This window comes from Poecilia reticulata, linkage group LG21 (assembly GCF_000633615.1).
Source record: "Poecilia reticulata strain Guanapo linkage group LG21, Guppy_female_1.0+MT, whole genome shotgun sequence".
In the NCBI taxonomy this organism is placed as follows: domain Eukaryota; kingdom Metazoa; phylum Chordata; class Actinopteri; order Cyprinodontiformes; family Poeciliidae; genus Poecilia; species Poecilia reticulata.
This window is the reverse complement of record NC_024351.1, coordinates 21,242,885-21,256,986: the sequence shown is the minus strand read 5'-3', so window position 1 is coordinate 21,256,986 and position 14,102 is coordinate 21,242,885. Positions and strand designations below refer to the sequence as shown.

The 14,102-nt window shown below is 40.1% G+C and overlaps 2 protein-coding genes across 5 annotated transcripts in view; one reads left to right on the top strand and one right to left on the bottom strand.

The window, feature by feature from the left end:
• Positions 1 to 13,160, bottom strand: part of LOC103457764 (kinesin-like protein KIF13B) — a 38,418-nt gene extending 25,258 nt beyond the window's left edge. For 3 of the 4 annotated variants that reach the window (XM_008398149.2, XM_017302264.1, XM_017302265.1), the window contains exons 1-12: positions 12,930 to 13,160; positions 12,748 to 12,833; positions 12,458 to 12,540; positions 9,629 to 9,722; positions 3,255 to 3,267; positions 3,105 to 3,165; positions 2,583 to 2,675; positions 1,704 to 1,884; positions 1,492 to 1,579; positions 1,274 to 1,408; positions 463 to 575; positions 188 to 299 (exon numbers count right to left, since the gene is read on the bottom strand). In XM_008398149.2, the coding sequence (XP_008396371.2) occupies positions 188 to 299; positions 463 to 575; positions 1,274 to 1,408; positions 1,492 to 1,579; positions 1,704 to 1,884; positions 2,583 to 2,675; positions 3,105 to 3,165; positions 3,255 to 3,267; positions 9,629 to 9,722; positions 12,458 to 12,527 (960 nt within the window). In that variant the 5' untranslated portion in view covers positions 12,528 to 12,540; positions 12,748 to 12,833; positions 12,930 to 13,160. The remainder of the gene's footprint in view (positions 1 to 187; positions 300 to 462; positions 576 to 1,273; positions 1,409 to 1,491; positions 1,580 to 1,703; positions 1,885 to 2,582; positions 2,676 to 3,104; positions 3,166 to 3,254; positions 3,268 to 9,628; positions 9,723 to 12,457; positions 12,541 to 12,747; positions 12,834 to 12,929) is intronic. The other variant, XM_017302266.1, reaches the window with a different exon arrangement.
• Positions 13,161 to 13,429: 269 nt separating this feature from the next.
• elp3 (elongator acetyltransferase complex subunit 3) overlaps positions 13,430 to 14,102 on the top strand; it is a 22,783-nt gene continuing 22,110 nt past the window's right edge. The window contains exons 1-2 of the mRNA XM_008398152.2: positions 13,430 to 13,578; positions 13,887 to 13,986. Coding sequence (XP_008396374.1) covers positions 13,557 to 13,578; positions 13,887 to 13,986 — 122 coding nt within the window. The 5' untranslated portion in view covers positions 13,430 to 13,556. The remainder of the gene's footprint in view (positions 13,579 to 13,886; positions 13,987 to 14,102) is intronic.

The following is a 14,102-nucleotide window of genomic DNA, read 5'->3' as shown; positions in this document are numbered from 1 at the left end:
AGGAAACAAACCTTTTCTGGATTCAGCAGAGCGTTGAAACTCTCCAAAGCACAGCAGAAAGTTAATTACTCAGAGACTTTCTTTGGATTAAAAATAGGCTTATTGTGCCTGACAAGCGTGGGGGTGGGGGTGAGGGAGACACAGGCGGGCCTGTTGGGGTGCTGTGCGGGGATCTTTGTGTTCATACCTTGAGCAGCCAGGTGAGCACAGAGTCTCTGTAGGGAACAAACTTGCTCTTGTTCTTTCCGGCTCCGTGATCAGCCAAGGCCGAGATAACTAAACCCAAAGTGCTGAGAGACCTGAGGGGAGGCCGTGTTCCAGAGGAGAGAAAAGTTAGGAAATCATCAGAATTTGCTCAACTGCACAAAGTTAATTTTATACACAAGTGATTATCCAACTAAAAACAGCTTATTTAAATTATTCAGACTGCTGAGTGAGACTCCTTTTTGTCTGTTTGCGTACTTGTTGATGTTGCTGCCTTCTTTCAGCCGTTCGCCGGCTGCTCCAGTTTTGGCTGCTCGCTCACTTCCAGCAAGGTCCACCAGGCTGAGCTTGCTCACCTTCTCTCCACTCGTCTGAACCAAACACACACACACACACGCACACTCAATATTAGTTCAGGTACCTTCCTTCTTAAAAAGCTGCAACTCTAAACACTAGAACAACTTCTGTATCAACAAGTCAAATGTCAGACCTCTATGCCACTTTGAATGAAATTTAATACCGAAAAAAGTATAAATATACATGATGGTTGGGGAAACTTGCTGCACTACAATCAAGCATAGCAAAAACTGTGAAAAAACTAGCTAACTAGTTAGCAAGGGTATATTAGCAAAAGTTTTTTGTTCCTAGCCTTTTAGGGTTGAGAGCAGAAGTCAGCCAGTAGCAAAAACAAACGTAGCATAAACGACTGCTGACAAATTTACACTTAGCCATGATAGACGCAAGAAGCTAGCTATCTAGCTAGCTCGCTAGCAAAGCTATATTAGCAGAGTTGCAGGATGTCTGAAATGCTTTGAGTGACAGAACAAAATAAAGATGTTTGCGTTTGACTCAAACATTTGCCTGACTGAAAAGGCCAGAAAGGGGAAAAAAAAATCCACCTTAAATATTCCTGCCAGCCAGGACTAAAATCTAAATCTTTTTATTAACTTGAGACATTTTAAGGCCTTAATTTTTGGCCAATGAATTTAAGACTTTAAGGAAGTGTGAATACCCTGCTTTAATTTACAAAAACGGTGTTCAGGTTTTCATCCAGCAGAGTGTTTCTTACCCCAGACTGCAGGTCCATGAGTGTGTGTGTAAGGATGATGTTGAACACAGCATGGGACCTGCTGCTCTCTTCATTCATATTTGTTGCCGCCACAGTGCGAGATTTATTCCCCTCTGACATCAGAGACTCGATGTCCTGATGAAGACATAAGTCACTAACATGTTACAGTTTTTCCTTTATGGAGGATCACGGAGCTCATTTTGGTATGGCTGCGTTACCTTGTAGCTGGCCACGGCCAGGCGGGACAGTCCGTCAACATAGGGGCCAAAAACATTGTGCTCCCTCACTCTCAGCGCTTGGCGACTCCTGCAGACACAAGAAAAAACAATCCCGACTCTTTCAGTGTTCCTGTAGGTTTTAATGACGAATGACAAGCCAAGAAAATCCAAACAACGTCATAACAGCTGAAGGTGAAACGTAGACCTCTCACCCTTTGGGGTCGAGCAGGTCTCGGACCTTCTCGTTATAAATCTCCATGTAGGAGACCTCCACGGTGAAGGTCTCTCCTTCTCGGGCCTCCTGCACCGTCCTGCTGAAGAGCGAGCTGCAGAGACGAGGGATCAGACCAGGCTGCTCCGCTGAGCCCATCATGGTGTACGACTTCCCAGAACCTGGAGACAGTTGAAAACCCCCCGAAAAACATGACACAGCAACAAACAAAACACAAGGATCCAATGATCTAAATACGGTTTAAACAAGGTATTTATAGTCACAATACAAAGAAACAACATTATTGCCTCAGTGTTTGACTTTCAAACTAAACATTTCACATTTCAGGTCAGTTAAGGTTACCCAAATTCTTTCTGTTTGCAATAAGCTAGAATAATATGAGGGAGTTCTATTTTGATAAATTGTTTGTTTTTTTCACATTTTAACCTTGACCTCCCTTTAATATTTGGTGGAATTGCTTTCCACTAGCTTCTCACAACAGCAGTTTGCTGGAATTTCTTGAGGCTCATTCCAAACAGAAATAGTGCAACTGGGTTGGGTTTATAGACTGCTATGCTCTCACACACACTCCTTTTAAACTCTTCCTACAATTTCTTGGTTTTGGTGACTGCCACCCTGAAACAATGACTTTATAGTCTTTTGTTAATGATATAGCAGCATAGCTACAATCATTTCGAAGACCAATTTGTGCCAAAACTTTAACTTCATGGCGATATTGCCTCAATAATCTTCTTTTCTCGTACTGTCATCTGTTACTAGTATAGCGCACCAGTCCCTCCTGCAGCAAAAAAAGCCCCATGACATGACGCTGTCACTTTACAGTTCAAATGTAAGCATGTAACAAAGATCATCATGTTACCTGTCTGTCCATAAGCAAAGATGCAGGCGTTGTAGCCCATGAAAGCGTTGTCCAGCAGGCTCTCCCCAAGGCACTGGAACACCACATCCTGACCTGCAGGAATAAAAAAATAAAATAAAATAAAACAGGAGTCTCACTGCGGCAAATTGAAATCAAATTTTAAATTCAATTTACCTTAGACTCAGAGTCTAAGGTAAAAGATACGGACAGCAGGAGCAGATAAGGACATTTGTTGGAAAGCTCCTGAGCAGACGCTGGACAGGGTGAGTATTGTGTTCAGAATCAATGCATCTGACCGCACTGGTATGAAGGAATCGAGGCCTGCACGCCTGCTCTTTTACAATATTAATACTACAGACGAGCAGAGTGCTACCGTCTTCCATCCGCTCAACTAACGGTGCCCGTTCTTCAGCTCCAGAAATAGACTCGTATATCAGGAAACATTGTGTCAGAAGACGGGCTGAAGGGATGACTCACCAGCCACCGGCGCAGAAATCACATGGACAGAGGAAACCAACCAACCTGCAAACTTGTCCTGTTGGGATTCATCCATTGACCAGAAGCAGTAGTCATAGGCAAACGTCTGAGGGAAAACATAGGAGTGTAAGAGGAATTTGAAATTCATGGGCCACGATAAAATACTTAAAAAGCAAAGTTTATTTTAATAGTTACCTTAGGTTGGTTCCTGGGATCAGAGGGAAGATAGAAATGAAAGAGTGGTTAATAATTAGCATTTAGAGATCAATAAATTTGTCATTTATGGTCTACTGAATTGATCAAAACATCAAACTGTTTACCTGAGATGTAAAATGTACTAGTGTAAAAGTTAACTTGGTTACAAAATAATTAAAAAGTATGTGTTCCCCAACAAATTTATATTTACTTACTTCAATTTTATACTATAATTAAGTAATTATGTCACCTTCAGTTGTTATAAAAAATGGCTTAAAGGACATTTTACTTCTCTAGCACCTTGAAATTGGGCCTCTGTCTCTTAAACTCCTGCTCTTTCTGAAGCTCCGCCTTCAGGAAGTCATCACAAAAATGTCTATTAACCCTTTAACAAAGTTTTTTCCAGTGTTGCTCTGAGAAGTAGCTCCTATAATGAGGTCAGCAGGTGTGCAGTTCCACCAGGTGTTTGCAAATTGCTGCTGACTAGTCTGAAGTAGCCGAGTGGGGGGAAGGCTGCTCTCTGAGGAGAACGCTAGGAAGCTTGGAAACTGCAGCTAAGGGGAGAAGTTGCGAAGGTGGAACTATGTGCATCCAGGTGTTTTGACCAGATAAATGGTTGCCCTGGGGATTAAAGGATTATTTTTTTTAAACATGCATGAAAGAATCAAGGCAACACTCCAGGTATGATTTAGATGAAAATATAACCTTATAACACGATGTAAAGGTAAAATAAAAAAGTTGATTTTACACAATACGGCCCCTTTAATATCAGACAAATGTAAGTAAATAATAAAGTTCAGTTTTGATGTGACTTGTTGATTTCAACTTTGTCTAAGATTCTTTTTTTTTTTTTTTTTAGAAGCAGCTTCAGAGTTGGGAAGTTCAAAAACTTCCTAATGAAATGATTATCAAAAATTTTCTCTGATAGATGTAAAATGATCCACGTCTGCCTACGTGGCAGACGTCATGTTTGTCAGCACATGAGAGGCAGGGACTGTAAATGACCCAGACATGAGCAGAAACATGGCAGGCCTTCAGAGATATGGAGTCAAAGGTGTTTTAATCAGAGCAGAGCTCCAAAATCTGCCCAGGTTACTAATCCTCTTATGTTGCTGGTGACCCACTGGAGGAATGTTGAACAGTAGTCTGGGCCTCACACCCTGCTGGTGTCCCCGACATGCGACGGCTGCCAAGAGCCCACACCTAGCTGCATTCCAGCAAGTTTATGTCAAATTCAATTATCCAACATATCCTGAGCTCCTGTCATTATGTCACTCCTGTCACCAGTGCAGCTCTGGGCTTTAATTACATCAAGATTAGCTGAGAAACAGGAAGGCCATAAATGAGCTGTGGTCAATACAGAATCAATCTTTTTTTCCCGTTTCTTCTCGTAGGATGGACGGTTGATGAACGTTCCTTTATCTTAAAGGTTCACAGGGTTCCATCTTTTCTAGACTCAGCATTTTAGAGGTCTTGGTGTTTTTTCAATTCATTTTAAAAATATGAATATAAATGAATGGATAAATATACTGGTGAATTAATAATCAAAAATGTATTGATAAAGGATATATGAAATGAAAAGAGATTGCTGGATAGAGGGATGGTTGGATAAGGTATGGGAAGATAAATGGAAGGATAGTTGGACGGACGGACAGACAGATGTGTTTCTCTAGTTTTTGCTTACATATCCAGTTGTGAAAAAAATAAAAACAAAAATAATCTTATATTTCATAGTTCACTGTGAAACAATTTCTGCTTTATGAGAGAGAGGCTGTGCTCCAGTATCTACAGAGTAAAACTAACATATATAGTTGATATGGAAACACTGTCCAACAACCACAAGTTTGAGTGCAGAAAAACAACACATTTTTGTAGCTATATGTGTGGAGCCTCGCATTAGTAGAAGTGTAAATCAGGACTCAGAACATTACCTTCACTCAAGCAGAAATTGTGGGGCCTTAAAAAAAAAAGCTGCAAATTTTGTTCTGGCCACACAAACGGAGGAGCTGTACTGAAACAAGGCCTCTATGTGAGCGCTGGCTGCTCCATGAAAGAGCAACATTAAGTCTCCCTTCTCCTGGGCTTGTCAGGACATTCCTGAGATAACTGGCAGGGCCTCGGATCACCGAGGAGTCACTTCATAAAGAGGAGCAGGAGGAGGAGAGCAGGTCACCAAGTCCCTGACCACCAGCATGCAGGCCTGGATCCCATTCTAAATACTCTATATTAGGGTATCCGCAGGTTTCAACAAGTCAAATTTAAAACATCTTAAGACCTGTTTTTAAAAAGCCATCTTGAATGAAATTTAAGATTGAAGATGTTAAATATAGGGAATGGTTGGGGGATCTTGCTGAATTATAATCAAGCGTAGCACAAACTCTGAAGCCAGCTTTGAGCTTCTCACTCTGCATATGGCCTGACAACATTCATAGTGCCTAGCTTAAAGGTTTTGTTGTACGTAGCCTTCTGTTGGTTGGCAGAATTAATCAGCCAGTGGAAAAAACAAAAGTCATCCAGTTACCACTGGTAAAGTTGCACTAACCCATGATAGACCTAAAAAACCTAACTAGCTAGCAAGAGTATATTAGCAGCTAGTTAGCAACCCCCCTTACTCACACCTGATGGTCCGATAGACTATTCAATTTTGGACCAAAATTCCAGAATTTGTTACATTTTCAGCTTTCTCTCATTGAAAATCTTGTTCACCACCATGTCTGAGGTGGCGCTGCACCAAGAACCACTGATGGAAACAACATCGAGTGACATCAGATTTTACTAGATGTAGGATTTCTCTTCCATCATTGGTAAGAGACTACGAGTCATTTCTCGCACTAGCACTAGACTAGCCCGTTTGTTTTGGTTGTATCTGCCCACAGTGCCCCGCACCATAGTCCACTTCCTGCTTTTGGAGCAGTCTCCAACCCGCTTGGCATTCACACATACATCTGAACCAAACAGAACAAGATTTTTAAGCGGACCAGAGTTCACTTTTTTCATCCGCATCAGAGTTCAATTGTGCATTCACGCCTTGAGAATCAAACTGGATCTTGTAGACAAACAAAATTGAGTTCCATTAAAGCAGACACACAGTACTGGTGTGAATGCACCCTAATACCAACTTACATCTTTTAATAAAGAAAATTAAGACATCTTAAGGTCTTAATTTCAGACACACTAATTTAAAACATTGGACATGCAGAACCCCTGTACGTAGTAGCTTATGGATGTGTAGAAAAATTCTCAGTTTAAAGCTAAACTGTTAAAGGAGAATGCAGCAGGAAGTGAATAATTGCCCGCATCAATCCCTGCTGCCTCGAGAGCCTGGTAGCCCCCTGCTGTCCTACTGTAGCAGCACCCAGGGGTCCTGTAACATATTAACACCCCCAACAGAAAACACTAATTCACCCCAACGTCAACCAGCAGCGAGCTGACTCAGCACAAACTGTACACATCTGGCTGCTCAGCCAGTTTCCTGAATATTTATCAGGTGATGACGACTCTAATCTCGCCTCTTTCGGTTTTTCCTTCCCTTCGACCTTTGAGCTTAGCTGATGGTGTTGTGCCGAGCCTGCAGAACTTGTTCACGTCAAACCCCCGAAGGGGAAGCATACCGCCGCTGGAGCATGTCGAGGCAGATAAAAACGCACTGACACTCACAGAGCTAAAAAAAAAAAAAAATGCAGAAGGTAATTATGAAATCAAAGGCTTTTAACTCAGGACAAAAACAGATTCACGCCCTCGTGTTTGCAGGGGGGGTAGCCCCAAGGGAAATACAGAGCAAGTAAGGAAGACCGAGACTGGCTGGAAGCCTTCAGGGAGATATCTACCTACAGACCCCAAGCTTCAGGAAGAGCAAGTTTTATGGGTTTATATTAAGATCAGCACAATTGGTTCACATTATCGCCTCAGATAACTATAAAGCACATATATCTGGCTTCCTGCACTGTCCTCTACTCCTTTACCGCAGGATTAAGTGGCTGAGTAACAGACACACCTTCTGTAAAGAGTGTGCAAAAGAAGGGAGGAGGAAGAAAGTAGGAGAGCTTAAAGCAGGAGAGGTGGAGTGATGATTCAATCTGAACGTCTTCCAGACAACAGGGTGGGGAAAAAAAGTTTCAGCTACATACATGTGCTATAGATCAGATCCACCAATCAGCAGCAGGATTAGAGGATTCTTCACTCTACAAACAGCTACCCAGTTTAAGTGAACAGATTGATTAAATCACCCACTGTTTGTTCTGAAAAGGAACAACTATAAACACGAACCAGTCATCCTTTAAAAGAAAAAAAGAAAAAGTCTTACAAAAGTATTCACGCCTTCTTACATTTTGCATGTTTTGTTACTTCACGATGAACCTCAATGTGTTTTATGTGACAAACACAAACTAGTGAAATTGAAGTGAAAACGTTTCTTTGTGCCAATAGAAATCTGAAAAAAAGTGTGACTACAGGTTTTTTTGAGTTACGCCTCTACCAGCTTTACACGACTAGAGAGATGCACCGGTCAACTTCTGATACCGATACCTGAGGGTTAGTATCGGCCGATACTGATCTGATACAGATAAACAGCTGAATTGACTTAAAATGTTTCTTTTTAATTTTTAAACGAAATGAACCGAATTATATATTTGCTAACTCTGCACCAGTACAGCACACTTACATACACCAGTGACTTCACAAGCTTGGTCAAACGTGTAAGATCAACATAACTTTCATTTGTTCAGTCAGTAAAACTGGGAATAGAACAACCAAATATGTAAAACTGTAAAATAAATAGAACAATAGGTTGGTAAACATGTAAAAAATAAACTGCAACAAACATTCTTTCAACTGATTCAGAAAGTGCAATTAGGAATTTTAAATATAATGTAAAATAAATATAGCTAGACACCGCTCAGAACGCAAAGCATAGAACTAGACTGAATAGATGTCTTCCTATGGATTGGGCACATTGTCTCCGATTAGCGATCTAGAAGTGTTTTAACATCTGGACCGATACAGATATTAATATCAGATCGGTGCAGATCTAGTAAATGAATCCAAGTTCGTTTGTCTTTGCAAAGAACTCAAACTCAAATCGGACAACGAGTGTGTTTGAACATCAATTTTGAAGTATTGCTGAAAATACTTAGTTGGGTTTAGGTCTTTACTTTAGGACTTTACAGCTCATGAATAAGCTTTGATCAAATTCATCCCATTGTAGCTATGGCTGGATGTTTGGTGTTTTGCCACAATCCATCTATGAGCCACGRCAAAATAAAAACAGGACTTCTCATGACTTTTTTTTTATTAATAAACAGCCTTCTTCATTCAGGTTTTCCACTAAAAATGCCAGATTTGAATAAAACAGAAATGTCGTCTGGAATTTGATCAATAAAAAATATGAACCACAGCTTGTCATTTTTTGTTTTCTTTTTCCCCAATGACACTTACTGAATTTTTATCTGTCAGACAGTCATGATAAAACACATTTTGTGTCTGTGATGTGAAGTAGGGTGTGGAAACTTTCTCAGGGCGTTAAGAAAACAGTTTCTTCTCTAAGCCAACAGCTGTCGTGCTGTTTAGGATTTTGTTGCATAAAGCAAGGATTGTCTTAAGAAACTGATGAGTGTGTCATTAATGAACAGCGATGTCATATCATGTGATGTGAGACTTCTCTAAGCTCAAAAATGTGTCATTTTTATTAACACGTCCATGCGAGAACTGTGTTTCATCACCATGCTAATGGTTTTGCCATCATCTTCTCCATCAAAATGATTACCATTGTTGATATTCCATCAGCTGTAATTAGGCATGTTGGCTTAACTGTGTTAATAAAAGCAAATAGCATTTTAAATGAAATCACTAGTTTCTTTTTGTTCATTAAATTAGTGTAAACGTAGTATTTTTTAAAAAAAATTAAAACATAAAAGTCAACAGCTCCCCTAGCGGCAATGCAATAGAGGAAGAGGACCAGCCAATGAATATAGACCCGTCTCACACACACACAGAAGCTTTTAGGTGGGAATCAATATTCATGTTGAAATGTGGAACATTAGCCGCCTGTGTAACATTCACAACACGGATGCAGAAAACAGCCTCAGATCTGCTCTGATCCACAGGCTCTGGCATCACAACCAAACGCTCAGGCCAAAGAAGAAAGAACAGTTCATTTAGTTCCAGCAAATGGTCTGTTCTTTTGTGGAATTTATGATAAAATGCTGTTAAAAATTTGATTAAAAAAAAAAAGTTATATTTTTCTGAACTCCCACAGACGTTTCCACATTATTCAAGAGGAAGTCATTGTCCAGGCTGTTTATCTTGACTCATTCTATTGTACTGATGGTATTACTATATAAACTAAAGTGTTTACATATTTACATCTCCCAGCTTACCTGGGGTCTCCTTTGTTTACGTTAGTGATGGCTGGATGCAGAAAGGTCTGGCTCCCCTCCATCTCCACCACACATCTGGTTTTCAGGTCTTTTTCTAGATTTACAAAAAATAAAAAAATATATACATTTACCCAAAAACAAATAAAACATGGGAAACAGTGGTGGGTAAAATGGAAAACTGTCTGGAGACTGTTTGTGAACACACTTTTTAAAGTATTTTTTTGTAATTGTTCTGGAATATTAATTGATTCTATTAGAACATCGTTCTGTATGTTTCATATAACAGTGTATTAGGGCCATTTTAGGTAATTTTTTTTTTTATTAAAGCAGCAATTTTCCTCCCAAAAAAATCTAAAATTTTCTAGAAAGAAAAAAAAACGTGCAAAGTCACAAATTTGCTACACAAAAAAAATCTGAAATTTTCTAGAAAAAAAACCCTTGGTTTAAATATCAACGTAAACTCAGAAATGTCCACATTCTGTTAGATTAATCTCAAAATTTCCAACTTTTTTTGACAGCAATTTACTCCTCTTTTCCCCCTCCCCGTCTGCAGTGGCCCCGAATGTGCCATTGCAGCTTCGGGTAAACCTTCATCAGGTTTCCTCTAAGTTTTATCCCATTTCTAGCTCTGTTCACTGTGTTTTGAGAAATCGTCCACATGATCTGATGTTGTCATCCTGCCCACCACTAAAGGCAGCTTCCGCCTGGTTGTCACTGCAGAGTGACAGGTGGGTGAGGGCGTGTGCCAGTTCCTCGTAATCACAACACAAACAGGTTGACGAGGACTAACAGGAAATGGCTGCATTGCTGATGATTCATACAGGACCTGCCTGTGCAAACATTACGGCGAGTTCACTACTGGCCAGGCAGCCAGTAAGGAAGAGCCAAGTCACACCTTCTCTTCCTCATTCCCACCTGAACCAGGGGGCGGAGTCAGCATTTGGACTTCCTGTCCCTGCAGAATTTTAGGCCACATGTTGTGTTATGTTAGATTTCATGAGGTGGACAATAACTGGAACATGACTGGAAACAGAAACACAAACCTTTGTATTCTCAGCTCCAAACTGCTATGCTGTTGTTCTGGGAATTTACTAAAAGTACATTAAACATGCAGCACCTCATCATATTTTTATTGATTTCAGACTGCAGGCCTCCTGCCAGCCCGCTTCAAAACATCAGCAAAACTCCATCTTGTTGTTGCTTTCCAGGGGGAGGGGGGGGGAATCCTTTCCAAAACCCAAAATGGTCAGAAATAAATGCTCTAAAGAAAGTAGCGTAACACATGCATGGCGGTCCACATGGTTGGTTATTCTCACTTGGGAGTGGGTGTGGGATTTCCTGAAAATGTCTCACAGGCCAATGATAAGAAAAGGAGGGAAGAAAATGGAGGACAGACATATTTATGTTAAAGATACAATCCAGTGGTGTGTTCCCCCCAACAAACGTTCACTGACAAGTCAAGCAGATTTGGGTAATGAAATCTGGATTTTCACAAAACACATTTTTGAAAAAAAGTTAAAAACATCAGAATTAAAAGCATCTTAAAAATCATTAACAATAATTTTTAAGGGGCTAAAAATATTACAAATCCAACCAAAGTGACATGAATGCTGAAAATTATATTAGTTAACAAAGATCCACATAAAATATACACCAAATATGGGTATTATTAATAGTAGTTAGGGCATATTATTTATACTATTATTACATAATATTAATATTATTACATATTACTAATATTCATTGTCATCTGTTTGTAGGTCACAATTTTCAGTTTATCGTTTAAGAGATTTGGGGGGGTGGGGGGGGAATGCCACATTTTGTTGATCATGATTTTTTTGTAAAAGCAATAAAAGGGGGTGGATACTTTTCAGAACAACTGTATTGTGCAGTCCTTAGACCACAATCCCAAATAAATTCATTTTTGGTGTTCACGCAGATGAAAACATGAACTTACTCACTGTTACAATGTTTAAGAAAATTCTGAGGATAAGCTGGGTTTTCCTATTTTTTATTTATTTATTAATAACCTTTCTTCTTTTTTTCTTCTTTTTTTTTTAATCAGACCTACAGAAGACATCCAAGCTTTGTGGGGGCTAGCAACCACAGCCGATTGTGCCCATTTTAATAATTCAAACATACTTTAGTAAGCATTAATATGCAGAGTAGAAACTGTCTTAGCACTACCACAGAAGCTAACAACCACAGCGTTCCTCACATAGATATTAATACTGCAACTGCGTATTAATGTCTATGGTTCCTCATCTCCACTGTTTGGGTTACACCCAATCAGCAGCAAGGAAAATGAATGGCGCTCCTAGATTGGCTGCTTTGCAAACGCAGCCAGTAGCTTGTTAAGTAGCACTGCACCTGTGTAACTCAGCTTCCCAAGCTGTATTTTCTTTCCAAGGAGTGAAAAAAAACTAGCAGTATGTAGGTGAATTTTCTTCAAATAATTTGAAGTTATATTCCACAAAAAAATAAAAATAAATAAAATGTAAATAGGTGAATACTGATAAAGCGAATAGGAGGGCGTCCACTGTAAATTAAAAGTCCCACCCCAGCAAACTCTTTAACTAAATGGTTTTGATGTGGGCCCTATAGTATTTTCTTGAGGTCCCCTCACCCTGATCTGTTGTGCCTTATGTGACGTCACCAGAGGCATGTGTGAGTAGAAGCTTGTTTTGGGGAGGGTAAAACTCATCTTAATTAAAAATGATTTATAACATACCAAAAAGTCTTATGCTGTCCTATTAAGCTACATATTAAGTCATTTTGTTTTAACCGAAAAATCTGGAGTTTGGCTTTAAAAAGTGTTACATGGCTCACCTCTCCTGTTCATGGGTCGCACGCGCACAGCGACCTTTACGTTGGAGCCACTCAGGCTGTTGTCATCCATTGTAGCACTTAACCTGCGGCAATTCAATCAATGGACACCAGTAAAACCAGTTAGACTCTGTTTGGACTTTATACATACAGAAAGCACGGTCCGAGAATATACATTTCCCAGAATTAAAGCTTCATTTCGAATTGACATTTGCAACTTTGTTCAAATAACTTCGGAATAGCGCATAACGAGGCAAGGAGTGACGGATAAAATGACGGAGAAGGGAACTAACCGAGTGAAGGAGTGCGCAGTTTTTTCCCAGTCCGACACACAGGAGGCACAGCAGCAGCAGCAGCTAGCCTGGGACGCTAAAGAGGTCTGGATATGAGCAGCAAACACACAAACACACACAGACACGGTCAAACACTGTATGACAGCGACCGCTGGCTTGCTCTACCTGCGTGCCTTGCCCACCCCAGAAAATCCGCTCTCAGTGGGGAAGTTTGCTGTCTGCTCCAGAGTCTGGAAACATTCACGGTAGTCCACGCTTCATTCCCTGCAGCTCGTCCACCTGTTGCATTTCCTGAAACTTCCCGCAGAGATCAGTCGGGCCATGTCAACTCGCGACTAAAGGGATTTGCTGTGAGATTTAAGTCAGTGAGCCTTCAGCTGCCTCTGGACACATTCACAAACACGTCTTAAGAGGGGATTTAACGCCACCCCGTGGACGTTCATCGAATATACAAGCCTTTCACACCGAACTCCTGTGTGCAAGTGAGATTAAGACATTTTCATTAAAATATGAACCCTTGTCAGCGCTTTTTATTTTACTAAGACACGCGTGTAAATCTATCCTAAGGATTTAATAATAATAACGATAATAATAATGATTCAAAAATAGTAGAAAAACAGTTTATTCGGCATTTCAATTCGATACAGTAGTTTACATCATTTTACGACAGTTCCTGTTGCGGTGCGGCATTTTCAGTATGCTCGTAACGTGGAGTTGTTTATTACTGTTCTCTGAATTGACAGACCAATGTTTTACCCTTTAATAAACAGCACCTTGTTTAAAATTTGACAGAGTGTCCGCGGAAGGATATGGGGAAACCGAAGAAAAAGAGTGAGTTTGTTGTGAAATGTGTTAAATATTTTAAATTACTTTTAAATTGGGCAGACTAGTTGTAGCTTGTTGCTAACGCTCACCAATACCATTCAATTTAGGAATTATTTATTGCCTCCAATGGATAATTAAATGTGTCTGTAACTCATATTATCCAACGTTCTTCAAAGAGTTGCCTTTGTAGTAAGCAAAATGACACAAAACGACACTCATCTCTACTTTATGTGGTAGATGTGACTTTCTTCGTCAACAGCAACACCGAGTTATTATAAGAAAATAATACTTTAGTTAATCTAAATGACTTCCAGGTGATATCAGCCGAGCTGAGCTGATGATGATGACCATCGCCGACGTCATCAAGCAACTGGTTGAAGCGCACGAGCAGGGCAAAGACATCAACCTCAACAAGTGAGGATTCTTGAAACGACACAAATGTTTTTCGAGAAATATGAAATGAATGAGAAGTGGCTGCATCCGGTGGGGATCCAAACCCAACATTTGTGGATTCAAAAAAGAAAAAAAAA